General features: G+C 38.6%; 1 protein-coding gene across 7 annotated transcripts in view; it reads left to right on the forward strand.

Moving 5' to 3' along the window:
* The window catches only part of STK38L (serine/threonine kinase 38 like), a 48,687-nt gene extending 33,042 nt beyond the window's left edge, over positions 1 to 15,645 (forward strand). For 6 of the 7 annotated variants that reach the window (XM_010563562.1, XM_010563560.1, XM_010563559.1 and 3 more), the window contains 10 exons: positions 320 to 403; positions 3,060 to 3,183; positions 3,755 to 3,909; positions 4,761 to 4,863; positions 5,658 to 5,719; positions 7,393 to 7,510; positions 7,923 to 8,046; positions 10,868 to 10,963; positions 12,640 to 12,731; positions 14,243 to 15,645. In XM_010563562.1, the coding sequence (XP_010561864.1) occupies positions 320 to 403; positions 3,060 to 3,183; positions 3,755 to 3,909; positions 4,761 to 4,863; positions 5,658 to 5,719; positions 7,393 to 7,510; positions 7,923 to 8,046; positions 10,868 to 10,963; positions 12,640 to 12,731; positions 14,243 to 14,370 (1,086 nt within the window). In that variant the 3' untranslated portion in view covers positions 14,371 to 15,645. Of the gene's footprint in view, positions 1 to 319; positions 404 to 3,059; positions 3,184 to 3,754; positions 3,910 to 4,760; positions 4,864 to 5,657; positions 5,720 to 7,392; positions 7,511 to 7,922; positions 8,047 to 10,714; positions 10,964 to 12,639; positions 12,732 to 14,242 lie in introns of those variants that run through there. The other variant, XM_010563564.1, reaches the window with a different exon arrangement.
* The last annotated feature ends 8,330 nt before the right edge of the window (positions 15,646 to 23,975 follow it).

The following is a 23,975-nucleotide window of genomic DNA, read 5'->3' on the forward strand; positions in this document are numbered from 1 at the left end:
GTCTGTAAACATCCTCCCTGCCCTGTGTCATATCACAGTTGTATCTGCTCCTGAATTGTAGCATACGCAATCTCATGGCTACCTGGAATTTACTGTGCCTGCTAACTTTTCCTAAAACAATAACTACTTCAAATTGTCTGTTCATCACTAGTGTTAGTGTTATACACGGTGTAGAAATATTTCTTTTTTCCATGTGTTTTTAAATGTTTAACAAAAGAACTTTTCCATGTCCAGCAATTTTGAGCCTTCTGGTAGATTCCACACTGGGGTCTAGTTTCTGAGGTAGAGAAGACTGATTGGGTTATATTTCTCATTATAGGTACGCCTCGTTCAGAAGAAGGATACGGGTCATATTTATGCAATGAAGATACTAAGGAAAGCTGATATGCTGGAGAAAGAGCAGGTTTGTGTTGTATCAGTCCCCTAGATTTCAAACTTACACTGTCTAGAATGTTGCCAAAGTTCTTTGTGGCAGATACTATTTGGTCATATTTTCCACTTCGAAAGCCCCAGTAATGGTATAGCAATCCAAAGCATCTATGGAGTTGCTACCACCATACAAAAGAATAAGTAGAAGTTAGGAAATAAGGTCATGTAAACAGGATTTTCAAAAATGTTTTATTTACAACCAATTTGGAATAGTGACAAGGACTTTTTTTTTCCCCTCCCTTCGTTTATCGATGCAGACCTTATAGTACTTAATCTGTAAAAGTGCATTTCAAGGAAAATGCTTTTTGAAAAGTAATACTGTGCCAAAGTAAATACTGAGAGTATTTGTTTTCTTTTGATGGTTAGATACTAACAGATGTCACGTTGTTCATTGGCTTTGTTTTCCTTTGTTTTGCTTTTTAGTTGGGTCTTGTTTTGTTTTGCTTTGGTTTTGTTAGTTTAGTTTTGGTTTTGCTTTTACTTTTTAGTTAGCAATTCACTGCATATTCTTGGTAGAATACAGCAAGTACTTTAGCACCACAAAGCAAAGAAATTGAGTGTGGATGTCTCAAGCAAAAGGGCAGATAAAAGAGGACTTCTCCTAACCAGTCCAAACCTTACCCATCATTTGCTCTTGTATTACATTTCCCTGCAGTGGTACTTGTACTTCATTTTTTTTCCTGGCACAGACTTTTTGTCTTCTCAAGCCCATGCCCTGAATATAGGGAACCAGAGGAGCAGCATGTTCTGCACAGCAGCCAGGATGCGTGTGGCCCTCTGGTTGAATCCCTGCCCCCATTTCATAACATGATGTGGCAAAGAGGCTGAGCTCACACTCTCCATTTAGTTTGGGATGGTATTCTTCCCTGGAGAGTGTTTATCTGCTGTAATTTTCATTGCCTGGTTAGTTCAATGGAAAGCAACACAGGACACAAATACAAGAAAATTAAGATTCCCCCCCCCCAAGCCTGATAGCACTGGAAGATATTCTGGCTGTTTTTTAAGCAAGGTTTTAATATTATATTTTATAGCTACATTGAGGAGTGGAGGGTGGAAAGAAATATTTTCTAATGAGAATAGATAGAGCTAGGTAAATCAACGTTCGAGTGCCTACTACAGAGAGGGAACTCATTGCCCTGTGAAACCCTGTGAAAAGAACACATACATATAAAGATGCTTCTGGCTAGTTGAACTGGAGATGGGATGCAGAAGACTGCTGCTTATTGGAAATAGTCCTTGAAGCTGGAATAGTGGTACATATTTTCTCTCCAGAAGTTGCTTTCTGTTGTATGAATAATGAAAACCTTACAGCTGTCAAGAAGTATTTTTCCATGCATGTGTCTTTCATTTTCCTTCAGGATGAGGGTACATTCTATTGAAACACACCCCCCTCCTCCAATCTCCATCATTCTTAGTTTGCAGTGAATTCATGGGGTAGCAGCTCTCCATATGTTTTTCAAAGCCTCAGCTGGGACTGGAATATCCTGAGCAAGGTCAGATATTCCCAAACTCACTTGCCCAGGACCAACATCAGCAGCAGTGGTGGCCATATCTATTCTGGGCCAGCTTCATGGACATCACTTGGAGCAATGGCTCCATCTTCTCTTCCCTTTCCCCCCCTTAAATAGCCCAAGACCCTGACCGTTTTTGCACTGTTCTAATACTAGCCACTGAGCTCATTGCTACCTGCCGTCATCTGTAAGGGCTGAAATTCATCCTAGCTCTTTTCCCACTTGGCCAAGGCACTTGCCATGCAGTTCAAGTAAGGTTTGCCACGTATGCGTGTAGGAACAGTCTCCATGTACCATCTGGAAGAGGTTCATGCACCATCAGCAGTGTGTACAATGTGGGTTTGGGAACCAGACAGTAGTTCACTGTAAGCCAGACATTTCTCTCTTCACAGTGATGAAGGAATCGGGTTTTGCAGGAAGTAATTCATTTAGACACTGTGTGACCCTTGCTAGAGAAGATTCATGAGGCTTATCTTGCCAAGTTTAAACAGTGAGATATCTGTGTAGAAGTAGCTATTAGCTCTTTGTTTCTTTGTATACATATATGAGAAATCTGGTAACTTCTGACAGTAATCATAATGCATCTACCATTTTACATCTTGGTTCTTACATTCTTTAAGACCAGCTCTGGCCTTTTCCAATAATTTTGTCAGTATTTGCACCTTGAGTTGCACGATAAACTTTTGTCTGAGCTTGCAGTAGGGACACTACCATATAAAACTCTGTGATGATCAGCTCTGATTTTTTGGAATGTTCCTATTTCATTTTAGGGCATAGTAAAGAAGGGAATTGCACTTTTCCACCAGCTTCATTAGTTCCAACAAACAAAACCAGCTTAACAAGCTATGCTTTGTGTTTCTAGAGATTGCTTCTGCAAAGTTGTGTGAATGGTTATTTTCAACATTGAGTTGACTTCTGTGGGTTTCTGGTGGGTATTTTGTGAGTACTTTGTAGTATCTAGTAAAAACTTATGAAAAATATGAGTATGAAAAGAACATGAAAAATAGTTTCTTTGCTAAAGATCATGAAAATATATTGTAGGACTAGGAATATAATATGGTGTTGCTTGTTGATATATTTAAATTGTCCTTTAATAACAGTAATGTTTTAAAAATTTAGGTGGCCCATATCCGAGCAGAAAGAGATATTTTGGTGGAAGCGGATGGAGCCTGGGTAGTGAAAATGTTTTACAGCTTTCAGGATAAAAGAAATCTTTACCTGATCATGGAGTTCTTACCTGGAGGTAAGCTGCATGTTGTAGTGTTAGGTGATACAAGTACTTCTTCCTTAGCTTTTGTTGTCAGCTTCATAAAATGTTAGAAACATGCACGCTCTGTAACTCGTGATAATAAAAATTTTAACGTTGTTTTAAATGAAGTCCCAGTAATCTAACCATTCCTGACTTTTAGGGGAAGGAGAAGGGTTATGAAGGGGTGTCAAAATAGACTTGGATTAAATAATTATTCTAATCCAACATTCTGATTTTTACTGCTGAAGCTATTAACAGTGAAAACAACAACAAAAAAGTTCTTGTTTAAACAGTTTATTTGTGCGATACATGTATTATGTGTTAAAATTCACTATATCTTCCTGGACTATACAATTAAAGTTCCTATTAGGATTTTCAACAGTTTACATCCAGTTTACTAAAAAAGTATGTTGGGTTTGTAGGTCCCTGCAGTAATAGTTTTATAATTAGTAGCTGTAAGGCCAGTTACAAGGTTAAATTTGGATTCTACTGGGGTTTCATAGAGAATTAGTCTGGTGGTTAAAATGTTCTGATTTCTGAGCTGTATTTTCTTCTCTTTGATTAGGTGACATGATGACCTTACTAATGAAGAAAGACACCTTATCAGAAGAGGAGACACAGTTTTACATTTCTGAAACTGTGTTGGCCATAGATGCTATTCACCAGCTGGGATTCATCCACAGAGATATTAAACCAGATAACCTTTTGCTGGATGCTAAGGCATGTAATGTGCATGTTAAACTGCCTCTGCTTTAAACAACTCATTCTGCAGATAATACCATTTATAGTGGTGCTAATTGGTGGGAACCAGTAGAGCTGCACCAGTGATTTAAACTAGCTGGAGTAAAGGCAGAAAATGGTCACTATCTTTTTCTTGTAGAACACCAATATACTTAAAGCAAAACTGCACTTGTTTTTTGTTGGAAAGCCTTTTAACCCTTTTAAGGCTAGCCTTTTAAGTGAGAAGGGTGTCCAGGTGCTCGTATTCATACACATTAAAAACATACACTTAGTTACTGCAAGACGAATGAAAGCATGAAATATTCAGGCAGTGTTAAATAATCAGTTCAATTCCTACAGTTACCTCATTTGTTTTATTACCTGCTCACCAGCAGAAACACTCTGTCTGTTAAGACTGACTATAGGGAGCCATGAAATGGATCCAGTAAGCATCATACCCAAGTCTTTAGACTATCTAGCATTGATGTCTGGAAACCTGATTAAAGCCTGGTTACCATCAAAGCAAAACAAAATAATTTTGTCCTGGAGGCTTTCTCAGTCTGTGTTATCCAGTTCAAAACAAGAACAGGCAAACCAGCCGCCCTCAGCTGTTGCAGAATTGTAGGTTTAACCATTCCCAGGGGCAATAACCTGTTGGAGAGAAAACACACTCTCACAGTACACCAAGATTCAGTCATTATTTGCCTACTTGTCCTGGATTAGGTAATCCTGTGCTAGTCCATCATGGCCTGAGAAGGCACAAGGAGTTATTAAAACTTTCTTTTTCGAGCACTACCTTTATAAAGTATGTTTTCATCTTCTCTGATTTTTTTTTTTTTTTTTTTTTTTAGGGTCATGTAAAACTGTCTGATTTTGGGCTATGCACAGGTTTAAAGAAAGCTCACAGAACAGAGTTCTATAGGAACCTTACACACAACCCACCAAGTGACTTCTGTAAGTATAAGGTGTCCTAGTTAAACATTTAAATAGTTTTGAGTTGCAGCTTTGCCACATCATAATTTATTTCTGCTGGGATAAACAAGATTGGTCAGGCTGATTGCATTTAATTGGAAAACTGGAAATGCATGTTCCCTGGGACATGGAAGCATTTCACAGGAAAGAAATTATGATTTCTGCAGTGATAATGTATTTTTGCACATTTGTATGCAGATACACATACACATAATGTAATGTGTCTGTATTTTAATGTATTTTTCATAACAATGTTAGCGAAGTTACAGAAACACTCTTGCAGAAGGGACATGGGTTTCATGTGCCAGCTTTCTGAAGTCAGTGATAATCTCATGCAGCTTTTCATAAGAGTAAAGTTGTTCATCAGCATGCCTTGGTGACACATCCTCATCAGTGTTTTATTCTACAAATGTAAAATTCCTCTGCAGTTCTTCTTGGATTCTTCTTGTTGCTTAAAAAAACATCGCCCGTATCTGAATATACGTTGCCAGCTGCAACAATAAGTGCTGCTGATCTCAGATCAATCTGTAAAACTTTTAGCAAGTTCTAAATTAGAATTGCTGATCATGTGTCCTACTTGTATGAGTTTCAGCTGCAAACTGGACACTAGTTATTCATTTTCATTTTCCCATCTCTAGTTATAACTAAATATTTGTTTCTAGACTAAAGCATTCTAAAGATACAAAATAGTTATTCTTTCAAAAGAGAATGTTATCAATCTTTTCTTTTAATTCTCACAAATGCATTTATTATCTAATAACTATTTTGTAAATTAGCATTTCAGAATATGAACTCAAAGAGGAAAGCAGAAACATGGAAGAAGAACAGGCGACAGCTGGTGAGTTAATGAAATTATACATAATTTATTTTTCTTTGAAACTATTTACAGAAAACATTAAATAAAAACTCAGCATTAATGCTGCTGGTTTTTAAAATCTGAAAGGTCCTCATCCATCACAGATGTCACTCTCTTCAAGCTCCTAAAATTGCAGATAACTCAAAAGAAGGTGGTTTAGTGATTCCAGTTGTGGAATAGCTCAGAGATCAGGGTTGCTTTGTCTGTCTGTTTTCTTGAGTATCTTGAGATTGTCTCCTAGACTGAGCTGGTATTGACACTGTGTGTGAACTCCTGGGTTTAATTCCTGCAGTTCAGTGTCGCAAGAAGGTGCGTAGCTTTGTGGTTCTTTTTCAGAGAATTGTGGGGAAAACTTCTTTGTCCTTCTGCTGAATGGGGGTATGATGGAAAGGCAGTGGAGTGTATTGGCACTGGAGTGCTGCAGCCTGGGTTTATAATGAAGAGTGGTCAAGTAATAAAGGGAGCTGTGGCATTAACTGAATCAAAGGAAAGTATCTGTCAGCCATGGGATTTCAGAATTTCAGCCCTGCTCCTGATTTTCACCAAATAGCAGTTGTAAAAACCTCAGTTTTCAAATTTTGGAACTTTTTATTTGCACACTCTGTTTAAAAAGTGATATGCTGCAGTATTCCGAAAAGCTTTTGGGTTGTTTTTTCTTTCCTCATGAGACATAATGAGATTACATTGCAATCATGTCACCTCAGGGGCTATATTTCACACCCTTACTCCCACTTGGAGTTAGATTCCTGAAAAGACTACATCTCCAGGTCAGTAAAGACTGATGTGGCAGAACTGTGGGGTGAAGCTATATGAATCACGAGACAGTCCAACAGAGAGAATAAAAGGCCAAAATGACACTTGTATCAACACTATTTGAAAAGGAGCCATATTCTTGGTTTTCCATTGGTTCAAAACTTTGGTTCTGTCCAATGAAATGAAGTCTTTTGTTTCTGGTCAGACAAATGAAAGTAAAGGTTTTTCTGGCAAAACTGGTTTTGGTGGCCTTTTTTGGTTTTGTGGGGTTTTGTTGGTTTGGGGGTATTTCCCCCCTGCCCTGTGCAAAATTTTCCATCAGTAAAGAGAAATTCCCAAATAGCCAAAGATTTAGTCATTAGTCAGAATCACCTAGGCTGCACATTTAAAAGGTTAAAAAGACGGAGCCTGGGTCCAGTAAGAGCTCAAATAAATTTTGCAATGAAGACAAGGTAATACATGGAACAGCTAGTGTATCAGAGTGTCACGTGTGGGAATCTACCACTGGTTATCCCTTTTTAAAAAAACAAACAAACAACAACAACAACAAAAAAACCACCCCAAAAAACCAAAACCAACTACAACAGCAACAGAACTTCTTGGGTATTTTAGTAATGCGGCTACCTGAAACTTTAGCTAAGATGACCTTCTGATATTGCAGTGGGAATATTTTATGATTTTGTCACATTTAGGAGGATGGTTTCTATTTACTTTCAAGGCTCTCTGTGCTTACTCGTGTAAAAGAATAATGTTCTTGGGATTTTAGATACTGTGAATTCTCAAATTAAGCATTCTTGTCTATCCAAATAACAAGATCCTATATGTGAATCCCCAGGAAAAGGTTTTGCGAAGTGTAAAAACGTAGTATTTATCTTTCAAAGAGTTTATTCTTTTTTTTCCAGGCATATTCTACTGTTGGAACCCCAGACTATATTGCACCAGAAGTATTTATGCAGACTGGGTACAACAAGCTGTGTGACTGGTGGTCTTTGGGAGTGATTATGTATGAAATGCTAATAGGTATGTTAAAGACCCCAACTTAAGAATCATTCAAAGGGTTCAAAGGTAACAGGGTCCGTTAGTTCACTGAGTCTGATCCCCTGCATAGTGGAGGTACCAGAATTTTATTCAGTTCTACCTGAAGTAAGCCCCAAATTCAGCTTCCAGAAAACTTTGTCCTCCCACCTTTCCAAGAAGACAGCAAGAGATGATGCCTCAGTTGTTTCAGTGAATAACTGTTCACTATTAAATGTTTTTGAGGTTCAGTCTCATTACTTGGAAGTAACAAAACACCTTTAATGTTGCATTACAAAAGAGAAAACTTTTGGCTGGTACTACTTGTTAGATTTGGGAGTCGTAGTGGCAAAAGCAGAGGCCCAGGTCACTTTCCTCTTCTGGGAAAGCTTGTTAATTTTTCTATTTGTTTGTGCAGGGTATCCACCTTTCTGCTCAGAAACGCCACAAGAGACTTACAGGAAAGTTATGAACTGGAAAGAAACATTGGTATTTCCTCCAGAAGTGCCCATTTCAGAGAAAGCAAAGGATTTAATTCTAAGGTCAGTAACAAAAGCCCATTTCTGGCCAGTCACTCAGACATAGTCGTCTTCCATTATGTTAACTTTCCATTCTGCATGAAGGAAGCTTTAGATTGGAGGGAAGGTTGGTTTCTTGTCTGTCACCATCCTTGATAGATTTTTTTTTTTTTTTTTTTAGTTTTTTTCCCTTTGCCATTTGTTTAATGTGATGAAATAAGCTATAATGATCTTGATTTGTACCATGATATCAGGAGAAACAGAATGGACTGGGAAAAAAAAGAAGAAAAAAAAAGTTAACACGTAATTTTTCTCTTCTCAGAGAGATCTAGTAAATAATCACTTGCCAGCATTTAATGTACTGAACAGAAATCATTGGATGGTTTGGATTTACTCGCTTTTTCCAAAATTTTTAATTTTAACAGTTTTTAATCCATTCAGTTTGCACTGAAGTTCTTGCGAGGGGTTTTGGTGTCAAGGTCAGGCAGAAATGCTCTCTTGCCCTGGGAGGTTTTGCCGGGGGATGTGGTTTTTGGCTTTGATTTTTAATTTATCCCCCCCCACCCCCACCCCCCCACCCCCCGAGATAATATTACAAGCTTACACAATTTTTTTACAAGCAAAAAGGGGAACGTACTTCATAGGCACAGCTAAGAACTAGAATTTATTATTAGTCCAAGCAGTGGTCCAGTAGCATCCAACAAACAGTTATTCTTAATCCAGTTACAGTGATACTAACAGTTCAAGTTATTTAATTATTGTTAATCCTCATTAATAAGTTCATGTATAACAGTTTTATTATGTTTTCAGTATCTGTTTCTCTAGCGTTCTGCTTAACCTCTCCTGCCTGTTGTCAGCATCCTGAGTTCTCTGCTGGAAAGAGTACAGTGTTGCTGCTGAGGATTTCTTCCTCCTCAGTCTTGGCTGTGTTTGGGACATGTTTAGATATTTCAGGCAGTTTATTTGTTAACATGTCTCGCTCATGAATTTACTTATACAATGACTACTTGAATTTATTAGTTTTTCTCCATACATGGAAGGATTTAAATTAGGATAAAACATCTTTAGTTACAGATCACTTACTAAAATGAGGTCATAATAGCAGGCAAAAAATACGTGGCCATTGAGTACTTTGTCCATTACAGCTTGGACAAGTTAGACAACATATATTTCAACTTAAAGAAAGTTGCCAACAAAGCTAAAGTTTCTTTATTTTTATGGATACAGTTAAAACCAAACTAAAATAAGCTCAAGTTCAGACAAAGCCTGAGACAACTGGTCTGGCTAACTCTTGTTACAAGGTTTGAGGTCTATTATTAGTACTTGGCATCAACCAACTGGCTGGGCTGCAGTAGAAATACAAGCAGGTTTTTTTCCCAAGTGACACTCAACTACAAGTAAAAGAACATTAGAGTCTATAATTGGAGACAGTTTATAGCCTAACTTGCTATGGTACTAAATTACCTGCTGAAAATTTCACTAACTAGCAAGAAGGTGACCTTTTTTGTATTGCATTGTATTGATGTGAAAAATGCCTTGTGAATCTGGATGATGTGACTGTGTAGAGAGATTATGAGTTCAGGATAACTAAATCAACAACCAGAGGCTTTGCTCATCTAGGCAAACAGGATTTCATTTAACAAAGGCCAGCTGACTTTTAGAGCAACAGGAGGCCCACATCCCCGTGCTGCCAAGTACTCCCCATTTCCAGGAGATCGTCAGGTGACTCTACACTTGGCAAGACCAAGCTTTTTGTCTGACATGGGTTTTTTCCTGTTATTGTAAACTTCCCTCTTTGTGTCACTGTTGACACCTTTTGCCATCCTCAAAGAGACTGCAAGGACAGTGTAAAAATATAAAGCAGTTATCTTTGCTAACACATACAAAAGATATCTAGGATTTAATGAACTCCTAGGCTAAGCATTGGTATGGTCATCTCCTTGATGAGATACGTCAGAGTCTTTTCAGCCAGCTAGGCACGAGTCCAGAGGAGAAGGGTCAGCCTCTGCTGCTCCCTGGAAAAAATCCCCAGTGTCACTGAGTTGCTGTCAGAGAACTTCTACCTCCCTATTTTGTTTCTTTAAGATTTTATACTTTTCCTTGTTGGTGTTTTTTTTCCTGCCTACTTGAGCAGCTAACAGTCCCCATCTCAACAATCCTGTCTTTGTCTCCAGTTTCACTTTTTTCTTCTTACTTGACTCTATGGACTTTCTCACAGGTGCTTCTCATAAATTGTCAATTTCTTCTGGAGTCTGAGCCGAGGTTATGCAGCTGGGTCATATCAGAAATAGGCCTTGAGTCTTTGTACTACCAGCACCTGAATGTCTAAGGAGAGGGAAGAGGGGGTGACAGGGAGAACAGGGACATGGCATGTTTTGAATGTGTCTAGCTTATTGTAGTTTCAAAATGTGACATCAGAGAGTAGTCCTGTTTCACTAAGTGTATTTGTTCCTGTTTGTGACTTTGAAACATGGGTTTTAAATAGTTGAGAACATGCAGAGGAGTTTTCAGTGGTAGGGACTTAAGCCTCCATTCCAAACTAATCTTACAGGGCTAAAACTTGCAGCGGCTTTTCACAAACTTTGAAGATGGCGATGCAACAGTTTAGAAAAGGTGTAAGTTACTGTCATCATGGCTTTTTGTTTTGGCACTCCAATAATATTCTGCTTCGACTTTTTCCCTTCTTTCCTAGATGCAACGGGCTGCTTGTATGTTACCCCAAGTGGTGGCACAATTTGAAAGAACTTCCTCAAATTCCCGATACAGGATACCAGAGCAGTTTTATTTGCTGTTGCTTCCATCTGCATTTATTGTAACATTCCCTTTATTTTTTCCACTTTTTCAGGTTTTGTATTGACTCAGAAAATAGAATTGGTAGTAATGGAGTAGAGGAAATAAAAAGTCATCCATTTTTTGAAGGAGTGGACTGGGGACATATCAGGTATGTATATGTGTATATATATACCCACACATTTTATAGAGAGAATAAAAGCCATGAAAGCAAGAATTTCATGTACTATGATGTCAAGGATAATTATTTCCAATTTATCTTTTATTTTGAAGGGCAGCTACTGGCAGGCAGTAGGTGGGTGACAGCGAAGGTTTCCAGGCCTTGCTGACATTCATAGATCTGATCAGAGTTTAATTGCCTTTAGATGCGTCAGATTGCCCCAGAGTGCCCAGGATGTAAAGAAATTGTCGTAGGGTGGCTGTGTTATTCCTGATGTATGGTCTGATATCAGCAGAGAGCTCCTCCTCCAGTAGTAATGGGCTCTGCAGCAATTGCTGTCATTGACTTTTTTTGTAATAGGAGCATAAGAAAAGCAAATTCTATTCCAAAAATGTAGGGAAAATAGATGAATGGAGAGGCAGCAAGTAGGAGGAAAACACAGGGCATGTCTTTACTGCATGCTGCAGATACTACACCTGAGTGAACCGGTATGTCTACAGAAGTGCTGGGCAGAGGCACTGACTCACCTCAGAGTTGCAGCCTTTGTGGCCAAATTCTGCTGGGCCAAGCCTGGGCAGAGGTCCTGGCCGAGGCAGCCGTACCAGTTCCAGCCTGAGCTTGTGCCTGCAGGTGCTGAGCTACATCTGCACGTACCCAAAGTGGTAACACCTTTAGAGCAGACTTTGGTGGCCCCACGGATATTTTCAGTTGAAATGACAGCTACTGTTCAGCTCTCTTTAAGGTTTGAGGTAGTCTCCTTTTTCAGTAATAGTGCAGTTTTCCATATGAAAATCCATACTGTGGGCGTGTGATTGTCCAGCTCTAGTAGTTCTCATTTCTTCTGGTGCAGAAAGCCTCATTTAACTTATCTTTTCGGCGTGGGAGACATTAATAAGCAGCAAGAGCAGTAACATATCTGTTCATGCCACATTTGGCAACCTGGCAAAATGGTTTCTCTGTTCCACCCAGAAGTGGATTTAATTGTAATTGTAATAATTACAACCATAGTAAGTTTACAGGTGTAAATTAATGACTTTCCCACAGGGCCGTGTTCCAGTTTGAATGCTTTCGTGGGACAGATGACTTAAGCAACTTTGAAAGCCACATTAAAACTTCTTAAAGGGCTGCCTAATTGTTGAGCTAATAAAGCAGTAACATGTCAGAGCCAGCCTATTTTGGATGAGAAATACTGGTGACTGAGTGTCAGAAATAAGAGTTAGAGTCAAAAGTATTTGGATGAGGTCTAGGCTGATGAGCACTGGAATTGTAAAGCAACATATCTGATGGCTTCAAATGCAAGTAAAATCCTGCTCTGCTGGGTAGGCTGGGTTTATGAAATGAAGGTAACCACAGTTGATCTTGGTAACAACCAAGATTGTAGTGATAGCCATGTGGCAGATAAGTGTGGAATGCTGTTTCAGTTAATGGGAAAAATTATGTTTTCCCCAAGTTTGCCAAGAAGATACTAATGCTAGATAGGAAACTAATAAATCTCCCCATGATGTCAGCAAACAGGCGAGTCCGATACATCTCTGATGGACTCGGTGGAACCTCTATGCTTTAAATTAAAGGGATGTTGTAACTGTAAAAAGCTAAGTTAAACAAAACTGGAACTTAATGTATCTTTTCCTAGTATTGACTATTCTGGCATTTATTTCTATTTGCAGGGAAAGACCAGCTGCAATCCCTATAGAAATCAAAAGTATTGATGATACTTCCAACTTTGATGAATTTCCTGAATCTGATATTTTACAGCCAGGTGAGACTGCCATTGTAAATTCCAAATTTCTATCTATGACATGTCAGAATACACCACAGATGCTTTTGTTGTTGTTTATATTCATTTTTCTGATAGCCTAATCAAGGTAATATACAGACTTGATCTAGAGAGTTTTCTTTCAGATATAAATGTAGATCTGTGATCTCTCATAGCTTCTACGTCCTTAGAACTCTGGAGGAAAAAAAAAAGCTCACAGATATTAACAGTTAAATCTATTAGTAAAAATGGTTTGCATATATAGTGAGCACAGAAAACTACAGTTTTCTACCATACAGTCTGTCTAACCAACTTCTGCTAAAACATTATGCACTGATTTGCTTTTGATCTTTAATGACTTTTGAGTTTCATGCCAAACATAATGTCCACATATTTGTGGGCAAAAACTTTCAGACAGATGATTAATTAATATAGTGATTTATGAACCAGAGTGGCTCTGCAATTCATTTAAATTTAATTGTTAATTTCTATTGGCAAGTAGTAGGAAATTTTTATACATAAAAGGCTTGATTCTCTGACATGCCAAATTCTCACAGCTCCCACTGTTTCCAGTGAATTATTAGTGTCTTAAAGATAGATATATAAAGATGATTAATTGATGACAGATAAGTGTAGATGTGCTAACAACCATAAGAATTATCAAAAAGCTGAGGATTTTTTGTGAAATGGCTTTTATTTCATGGCAAGGAAGTTTGTGCTTTTAATGCAAAAGCAATCAATCTCCAGTGCCTATGTTCAGCTGTTTAAGTCCATATTTGGATAATGGCAAGTACATTTGTATTTGTTTCGGCATTTCAGACCCACTGAAAATGTTACTGTACATCTAGATACCTAAATACAAACTTTAGTATCGGTGTGTTTGGCATCTTGAGTTGAAAATATTGTTATAGAACTCTAAGAGTAGTAACCAGAGAGCTAAATATAGAAGCCCACTGCAGTGAATGTGCAGCAAGCCAGCCATGTGGGCTGTTCATAAAATAAAAGGAGGCTGTACAAGCCTTGCTGAAGCTATGAGCAGGGAAGAAGTCCTAGGAGAGTAATATGTGCAGTTCTCTTGGGAGAACTTGGATGTATCTTTTTCTTCTGTTTGTTGTGAGGATAACACGATATGTATACATGTGTTTGTTGTGCATGGAGCATCCTAAATGTTATGTTTTTCATAATTGTATATCCTGTGGGTGTGTTAGAGGTTCCTGTCAAGGTATGGGAGTCTCTTATGGTGTGTACACAGACTAAAAAACCCCAAATCCCAAACAAATAAAAAAAATAACTTTTTACGCTTCAGAGATATATGCTGAAATTATAATTCTTCTCAGACTATTGACAAAAGGCAACTGACCTGATTAGAAACAGGATTTCTTCAAGGAATTTCTGCTGACTAGGCAAATAAGAGTTCAGGGCTGTTTATGTCAGTGCTCTGTGAACAGTCCTCTCAGAAGCAGCACTGTTTTTAATTGTTTTGTTTTGTCTTTACTTTTGTTTCTGAATTCTAGTGCCAAACACAACGGAACCTGACTACAAATCCAAAGACTGGGTTTTCCTCAATTATACCTACAAGAGGTTTGAAGGGCTCACACAGCGTGGCTCAATCCCTTCCTACATGAAAGCCGGAAAGTTGTGAAACAAAACACAAACCCGCAAAAGATATAAAAATACAAACCTCAGGTAGCTGCATCACCAGACCCGCTTGGCATTAGTTATCAATACATTGACTCTGGTGCGCATCGATTTCACAAGGAAATTCTACAGGATTAGGATTTCTAAGACTACTACAGGAATTAGTTGGCAGTGCCAGCTGGCTTTTTTTTTTTTTTTTTTAATATTTGAATATTTTTGTTAACTTTATTATACAAAGGTACTGGAATAAAAGGAACATACATCCCTTTAACTGCACTGCCTATGTGTGTATAACGGTTAATCATGCCTCTCTGTACTGTGGCTTTGTACTGTAAACCATCTAATCCACCCAGGAGTAAAACATATCATTTTATGCAGCATTGTTGTTATACTGCTTACCTGGTGGGTTTTAGATACGCAGTATAAAAACCATTGTCCGCATTTGCAAAATTCTCTGAGCAGTTGCTCAAGGGTGTTCCAGTTGTGGTGTGCAGATCCCCCATGAGTGTGGCAACATTGAATTATTTTAAATAGCAGTGTTCTGTGGGCCTACTTGTACTCTGCCTACCCTCACTTCCTCTCTGAAGGGCTTTATCGGCCAATCATCCCTTCTTCTTTTTCTTCCTTTTTCCACTGTGATCCGTTTAGTGGTATTTCTGCTTTAAATGATAATTGATGGGTATTACTGTTTAAGATGACGATGCCTATTGGCAACTTCAGAAGAAAAAAGGAATCCGATTAAAAAATATAAAGATTTTTAACTCAAGGGAAACTTTCTGATACCAAGTTTTGAAGAGATGGCAGAATTTCCAGGACTGCATTCCTGCCTCTGCTGTAAAGCAGATCATCTTTTTGCTACTCGTAATTCAAATAGCCTTTTCTGTTTCTGCAAAATGTATTCTAGAAAAGTGAACAAACTGCTGCTTTTTCTTTTTTGTCTCCCTAAGAAGTTCCAGGCAGAAGCGATCCTGATCTAGCCTTTTCTTTCCATAATACCCTGTAGCAGCCTCTGCCAAGCTAAAGGAAATGGAGCACCCCACTACATTCAGACTCTCCTGTGGGTTCCATCGTCTTCTAGTATCTCCATCTAATGGGGACCACGGGATTAAAAAGGATAAGCTGAGTCTGCAGCCCGGTTTCCAGGAACCACAAACAACCATGACTGAATTGGGCAGAGCACCTAAATGTTATTTCCCCCAGTGCAGGATGGTGACAAACAGACAGCAGAGATAGGTCTCCTTCTCCTAGGTCAAGGAAACTGAAGCAGAAATCTCTCCATATGCAGCTCAGCAGCAGTTCAGGATTGAACTGCACTCCTTGAACAGTTTGCAGTTATCTGGTCTCTGGCAAATTTATCTGTATCTCTGCCTGTACTAGCATATTATCTGCAGTACTTTGAATCTATCGCAATACAGTAGAGATCTTTGATGTAATTTTCTGGTTACAAAAGAGATTTACGGCAATGAACAATTCCCCAGTAACTGAACAAGCAGAGTCACTGTTGCTGTCTTCCTCCTCTGAATGCAAGTGAAAGGCACTCTAAAACCTCTGCAACACCCACCAGAGTGAAGCACAGGATGTTTTGGCATACAGTACGAAAAACTCCATTAGACTGGTTTTTGCAGCAAAATGGAAGTGACTATTTATAAAGCCATTACAGAAATATTTATTGCTGTTAGGCACCATGGTATCAGCTGTTCTGAATTATTTGTATGCTTTAAAAACACACTAGGGTGTTCATCTGCTGCATAAAAGACCATTTACCAGCAAGGTTTCTGGGCATTAGTGGCTTACTGATGTGCATGTAGTCTTTCCCAATCCAACAGCTACTAGGTTCTTCAGGGGCTTCAGTGATGTCTTTCCTCTAATATTTTGTCTCCCTTCAAGCATCCAATATGTGTTATTTATATTGCATTTCTACAAAAGATTTTAGTCTTCAGCTTATCAGAGGAGTAGCCAGTGCCTCAGGGCCCATCCAATTTGTACAGTGTTAGATCAGAACATGGTGAAGCTAAACTATTGCCTAAATGCCAGACTTATGTGGGAACAGCTCATTGATATCTCGTTTTTCTTCCCAGACCTTACACTAATTAACACCCCTTTACTGCCATTGGGGCAAGATCTCTCAGAAATTTGCCAGTGTTGTTCTTAGCCTTGTCAGTGTAGTGAAGCTCAACCTGTATCCATCCAAAGACTGTCCAAAAACAGCAATTCACTTAAATCCACCTTTACATTTTCAGACTTTATTCTGCCAGTGTCCTAGCAGCTTCTGAGGCTTCTCAGGAAAGGAAAATCCTTTTCTGAGGCCTTCAATCCATTCTACCAAGTCTGAGGAGCTTGGGCAGAAAATATGAGATGTGAATTTGTTCTCCAAGGACACGGCTATTCAAAAGAGAGTTTTTATTAGTTTTAATTTCCAATCTCATTCATGCAGCTCTGTGTGCACCAGAAGTGGAATTCCTGTGAACAACACATTTCAAAAGACCACAGTAACCCTAGTAACCCTATTTGCATAATATAAAAGAAGTCTTTGCTTGAACTTGCTAAGACAAGATAAGTTTCATGGAAACTGCAAATGCTCAGTAATACTGGTGATTTTTTTTTTTTCCTGTGGGATTTTGGGGGAGGGGAGATAAATACACACTTAATTTAAAGCTATCTATTAAACAACTATGTCTGTACATACTCACTGGTTTACAAACCTGGGAAAAAGCTCAACCCTTATATTTGTAACACTAAAGATAATACTCATTTAAAATTGCAAATGATTAATCATATCAGTGCTCAGATAGGAGTTATATCCATAGGGAAAGAGCCTGCAGCCTATTTAGCATAAACTCCTGTATTGTGGTAGTTGATTTTTTTTTTTTTAAACAGAGCATTATTTTAAACAGTAAGTTAAGTTAAACAAAATATTAACTACTGCTTTTAAGATGATAGAATTTTTTTAAAAGGTGAAACTGTGACACTGTAATGGACTTAAAAGAAGGTTAATTTACACTGGCTTTCAAAAAAAATGGAAGTGTAACATATCTTTTGTTTTGTTGTTTTTGTGTTATTTCTTTGGATGGTTGTGTTTTTTCCTTTGGTGATGTTTGTCACTGTGCCATTTATTTTTCTTATTCTTGGAGTACCAAAGATCCTGAAATGGCTTGATGATTGCAACCATGTGAAAACTTATTTTCTGGAAATATGTTTTGTTAACTTTTGTTTAAATGTGGAATTGCGTATGCAAATTGTTATCAGAGGTTTGCTGGGAAGTTAACCTATTCCAGCAGGGAAAACTTGAGTGCATCAATGGAAGTGGTGAGCCTGAATCCAATGTTCTGGATCTGAATACCCTGAAACTGGGGAGGAAGCTTGGATTGGGAAACGCAGCTGAGCTTTTGTACTTTGTTCCATCTCCAGTCAGCGTGAGTGAGTGGCCTTAGGTACAGGATGTCAGCAGAGGTTGTTTCTTGTGCAAAAAGAGTTAAAAAAAATTGCCAGCATTCAGAAATCAAATATTGTTGATACTGCATTTGCACTGTTAAATTTGCCTTGCTGGAGAGTTACATAAGTCTTATTTTTATAGGTCAGTTGTTAAACACCTGAGCCGTTGGATACAGTATGGAATAATAGCATCTGACGTGGGTGAATTCACCTAAGTGCAAAGGGGCTTGCTGAAAGCTCTCCACACTACTAAGATAAATGGGCGTAAGCAGTACAAAGGGTGTTGTGCCGGCTCCTAAAGAAGTGACTTTCCCCTTCTGCAAGAGCAAGTAGGGAATACTGCAGTTTGGCCCGGTTATACTCTAATGCTTAGGAAGTGCTCTCACTTTTTCAATAATACGAGCAATTACAAGCATTGTAACATACTGTACCTTGTCCTTTTAATGTTGATGTATTACAGCAGCTCGTTCTTGGAGTCAAAATGGCAACTGCTATATTTTTCCTAGACTGTTTCATTAGTTGTGGTTGGGAAGGTTACATAGAAGCATTATAAAAATTTATATGAGGCTTTTTACAGCATTTGAAAATAAAAGTAGCATTCTTTTTGTAAAGTTGCTGGTTTTATTTTTTTCACACCAGTGTACTGGATTTGTTTATCTTCCAGAATGGGAGACATCTAAGGCATTGAGATGCTATTTTGTGTATTCTCATCTTGAATTCCATGGACAGTGAAAACCCCAGTGTCACTACTCTCAATCAGAAAGTAGAGATTGCAAAAATTGCTCAACTGTACCAACTGCAGTTATGTGAAGCTACTTCTAAAATGGTTATTGCTCTTCCCAAGAGAGTGATCTTCTTCCCTGTAGACCATAATTTATTCAAGAAAGGCTTCCACAGACAGTTGTGTCCATTGATTCGCTATAGAAACAATTTTGTCCTGCTGTTCCCTGTTCCTTGCTGAGTTTAGAGCAGTGGCAGCAGATGCAGTTGTGAAATAGTCATGTAAAAAAAAATTAGTACAGAGTTGAGCAGCTGAAAGCAAAGAGGAGCTAGCAGCTGGTGACTGACCTTCTCTGGAGCCCTCCAGTGAATAACAGTCCTCCCTCCACTTGAGAATTGCTTCTTTCAGTAAATGATACAATTTTAACAGAATTTTACACAGTCTATTTAATGGGATAACACTTTTCTTCCAGTAAGCATATAATATATCTGAGTTACATATCATAAGGAAATGTAGGCTTAGTTCTTTATCTCCTTGCATTACCAAATTCAGTATTCCTCAAAAATACAGCACTTTAATGGCAAATATAAAGGCTATGCTTTCAGCATGTGCAGAAATGTTTGGATTTTTTTAAATCAACCACTTCTAGTATTATATGGTTTAGTGTTTATAAAACATACTGCAAATATCTGTTGTGCATTTTTAATTTCTTTATTCTTGTACATAAGCAAAACAATTATGCTTTGGACAATAAAAGGTTTTTTTCTGACAATCTTCCTATGGAAGAGAAGGGAGGAGTATTCAGAACAGTCTGTTGCTGTTGGGAGTGATGACAGTAGTTGTTCCCAGCTCTGGACTAGAGAAGGATGTATTTGCAGTTCAGGAAGTGCTTAGCGTACTTCTTTGAGGTAATTTTATTTATCATGCATGTAAATTTTAAATATCACAGACGTTCTGAAATGCCTACCCCATAGCTGAATTTCAATGATGAAAGCAGGTTTTACATGTGGGTACCAGTAGACTGTAACGGGTCAGCCATGCTGGGTTCAGCAGTGCTAGGCAGGCTCTGCCGCACAGAATGCCATTCTGCCTAAAAGAAGTCACTGTCCGAAAGATACCAAGTACGTTAAGCATTGGGACAGCTGAAGGGCAAGTTAACGTATATATTATACAATTAACTTATTCGCTGTCAATAGTAATGGCACTGGGATCTGTACACTTCATCACACAGGAAAACTTCTACAGTCAGTGTGAGGGGAAATGAATCTTTACACATGCAGGGAGAGTTCATCTCACCGCCTCCCACTCCTCCCACCACCGCTCTCCAGGTTGGTAGTGTGGAGGTTACTGTTCTCTGGGGAAATGGGGCATGTAGGCTTGAACCTCCTCATGCTGAGCAGGGAAATTAACCCAGGTTTCTCATTTCCCAATCAAGTCAGAGCTCTGCTAGGAACAGTTTTGTTTCTGATTTGAACTGACCTTTGATGCCACATCTTGTTTCCGTACCAGCTTGCTTTAATCTGTTTCTAGTGAGCCACCATCTGCTGCTGCTTCTCTCTCCTCTAGAAATACGTGCTCTCTGTATGTGCTGTCCCCGGGCAGTCCACCTTCAATTGGTGGCAGTTTCTTCCCCTCTAGGTGTCTCTGCCCATCTTCTCCCCTCCAAAGACAAAATCTTTGCCCTTGCCTCTATATTTCCAGCCCACGAGACTAAATGATGTTGAGAGGGCAGCTCATCAGCAGAGTTTAGTGCTGTGACCTTGAAGCTGTTGTGTAAAAGTGTAACCACAGCCTCTGCTCCACATTTTGAAAGAGCTGGCAGCTACAGATAGCAAGTGTTATATATGCACTGAGCCTATGTAACACCTTGTTTCCTTCCAGGGTTGCAGGCAGAATCTGCCCCTCAGTGTGGATGTACAGGCTGGAATACGAAGGTAATGGAGTTCCAAAAGGAAGCAGGTGCCAAGACGTTCCCCCCAGGCCAGGTCTGTGCACATGTGGCCATCCACAAAACTTTGAGAGTCGAAATAGGAGCACTGATTTGAACATATATCTCTCTTGTGTTAGGGCTTACTCAAAAACTGCAATAGCTCTGCTAGTCTTGGACACTTAATTTCCTTACAAAGTCTACTTCTGACTTCTATATATCTTTTTAATAATAACGAATGATCAGGTAAGAACTTCAGTGACTTTTTGATCGTGACAGAGTGAATCACTGGTAAATTAGGAGCACATCTCAAGATTTTCAGGCTGCCTTGGAGGTCTTATATAGCTCCCACAGACCCCTATCTAAAGCCCAAAGAAACCAGCAAACAAGTACAGTCTCAAAAGCAAGCTGTTTGCTGATGCCATGCTTTTATGTTCTTTACAAATGAGACAAAAAGATTTTACTATCTGTACAGTTCAATTGAAAAGCAGTATGTGAAAAGGGTACCTTTTGGCTTCAAATACAATGGTGAGAAACTTGCATGTACTTCTGCTATGAAAAAAGAAAATATTACCTGGTTTTTAATAAACAAAACTAAACATGCCTCAAGGAAACTTTGCAAAATGTACAATTTATATAAATGCCTTTTTCTGAAATAGCACAGTACATAATTGGGCCCCAGTATGGATTTTGCCTATTCTAGGAAGCAAACAGATCGGCATGACTTCTTGATTTATGAAGTTCACAGGCAGTGAACAATGAATGTGATGCATTCAATCGGCACAGATCTGCTGAGTAATGTTAGACATACTTATGGGCCCACTGTGTGCAACAGTCATTGGGTTTCTCTTTTCAGTTAATTCTGCCTTGACTTAGTGGCACAGATTGAAGGTGGTTTACATTTCTGTACCTTTGTATTGTTCTTATACCAGCTGTTTAATATGAGGCTGTTAACACTTGAAAAGACCAGTAATCTGTAGTGCAGTGACAAGTGTGCTTTAATCAAGGAGAGGACTTTCAGACAGTGATGTAACTCATTGTCAGGACCTTTGCAGGTAAGATGGATGAGATGATTGCAGCTTGGAGGTTCACAGATTGGTTGTGTGCAAACCCAAGAAAAGGTGTTTTGGCCTTGGAGATATGCTGCTCTCACAGCTGGTTTTGTTCTCTCTTAGCCAGGGCAGGAAAGGCACTAGGTGAGATCTCACTGATCCTAGAGAGATAGGACTCAGCTTGGGGGCTTGCCACTTGTGCACCACGGGCACATTTCAATTGCTTTTCGTTTCAACAGGACCCCTAAGCAGCTTTATTTATCCTTGTGTAGAGATTTGTAACAGCAATACTGTTTTTCAGACACCTTAGACATTAGGGTCTTGTTAGGCATTCAGAAAATACCAGTTTCTGCCAGGAATGAAAAGGCCACTTAAAAACTGAAGTTTATTTTGTTTTTAAATCAAAAGTGGCACCATCAAATTGAGAGACTCGGGTCAAGAGATTTGCAAGCAAGTGAATTACTCTGTGGGCACAAACCTCACCAGCCAGGACTCCAAAATAAAGTAGGCACTTTGGAAAATGCTAATCTTTTTTACTTGTTTTAATTTGTTAGAAAACCACAAAGTAAATTGATAATCCTACTGGCTCCAATACTGAGATTAGAGAGGGAGAATAAGTAGGATTTGGAAGTGCTTTTCAAGTTAAACTTGTTTCACCTTGCAAGGAATTTGTTTGTGATTCATAGATCTTTAAGGCCAGACTATATCACTATCACAATCCAGTCTGATGTGTACTGCCTAACGTAATCCATACAATTTCACTCACTGTGTTGTGCCAGCATAGTGCAGTCCGTTGCTGGCAAAGCCTGAATTCTTTTGTGCTGGTTTTTTGCTTCTTCGAAGGGCTTCTGTACCGATTATTGGGTGGAAATAACTTTAAAGAGCTTATTTTTGTTGTTGGCTGATTACAGTACGATTATGCTATTTATATAATTTCTGAAGCAAAAGACTCTGATTTGGGCAAAACCTTTTGCTTTAAAGTGGTAGCAGATTTTACTAATGCATAGACACGGAATTTATAGTAAAGTCAACAAATTGCTTGTGGTGCCCTTAAAAGTAATCCAGTGACCTTCAAGCACAAACTACAGACTAAAACAGATTTTTTTTTTTTTTAAATTGTATTCACTCTTCTAACTAGCTAGCCTGTTCACATGTACTCTATAAAAATGCACTTGATTCAGGACAAAGGTTGTTCTTTACATTACTTTGAGCCATGTAATTCTGTGGTCTGAAGGGAAACCATAAGCACTTGTGTTCTGGAAGAGAAGCCTGTGAAAAACCTGTATTTGTGTTTACAGGTATGCTGAGTAACTTCAGTTTACTGCTGTTAAGTTTCAGCAGAAAAAAGTTAGCTAGCTCACCCTAAGCAGTCACCTGTTTTTATGTGAAGTAATAGAAGTTGGTCTAATAACATAGAGTGACTCTCAGTGTTCCCTTAGAGGAGAAGAGTGCTTCTGTCCAGTCGCTCTCAGCTTCTGAAATAGGTCTCTTAAGCATGGTGTGCATAGAGCTAGCTTGGCCCCAGCAAATACACAACGGAATTTGCATCCTTGTCAGAATGGTATCTCAGAGAAATGCTGACTGGATGCTTTTCATGTCCTGTGTAACAGCTAAGACATGCTATGCATTGGATGTCATTAATTATTTACAGAAAAGAAAAAGGAGTAATAATGCAGACACCCTTCTAACTGCACAGTCTCAGGCTATTATTTAACTGCTCTGAGGTTTGATTGTTACTTTCACCCCTTTAGCAAGTTGTTGTATAAGTTGTTTGGAAAAAAGAGGCTAACCGATGCTTATATAAAGCATTCTGTTCTCTATTTTATAGCTAAAAGCTACTCAAGAGAAAGTGCTCACCTAAAAACAGGGCAAAAATATCAAGTGTGGCCTACTCAAAATCAGTGCCTTACATAAACTGGGATCCTGCTCTGCCAAGACTCAAGGCTAACTATATGCTATAAACACCAGTTACTGTCATTTATGAAATGTATGAAACATTCAATGAAGAGACCAATCATCACCTTTGAATAAGAAACAAGTATAATAAATGATGTTTAAAATCTGTGTTAATGAATTGGCAGCACATTATGTTTGTAAGAACTCTCTAAGTGCTGGGAGATGTGACATAGATCACGGATGAGAAATACACAGAAGAAAACATGAGAGGCAGAAATACTGCTAAGAGATTGATCGGATTTTCTGACCTAGACATATCATAAAGTGCTCAAAAATTCTGCATTAAATTACAAGTAATTCTACTGTTGCACTAAAAAATATTAATAAAATGTGAATAAGGTACATTAGCTCTGTTTCTAGTGAGTCAGCTAAAAAAACCTATTACACTTTGAATGGCCTCATTGAATGTTCCCATATGGAGAGAGTTTGTATTTAATAGCTGTTAAGCTGTTAAGTTTGTTAAAACAGATTTCTGAACTATTTAAATCTTTAACTCATTGAGCTTTATAACAGCAGCCATC

This window comes from Haliaeetus leucocephalus, unplaced genomic scaffold (assembly GCF_000737465.1).
Source record: "Haliaeetus leucocephalus isolate CR32 unplaced genomic scaffold, Haliaeetus_leucocephalus-4.0 Scaffold170, whole genome shotgun sequence".
NCBI classification, from domain to species: domain Eukaryota; kingdom Metazoa; phylum Chordata; class Aves; order Accipitriformes; family Accipitridae; genus Haliaeetus; species Haliaeetus leucocephalus.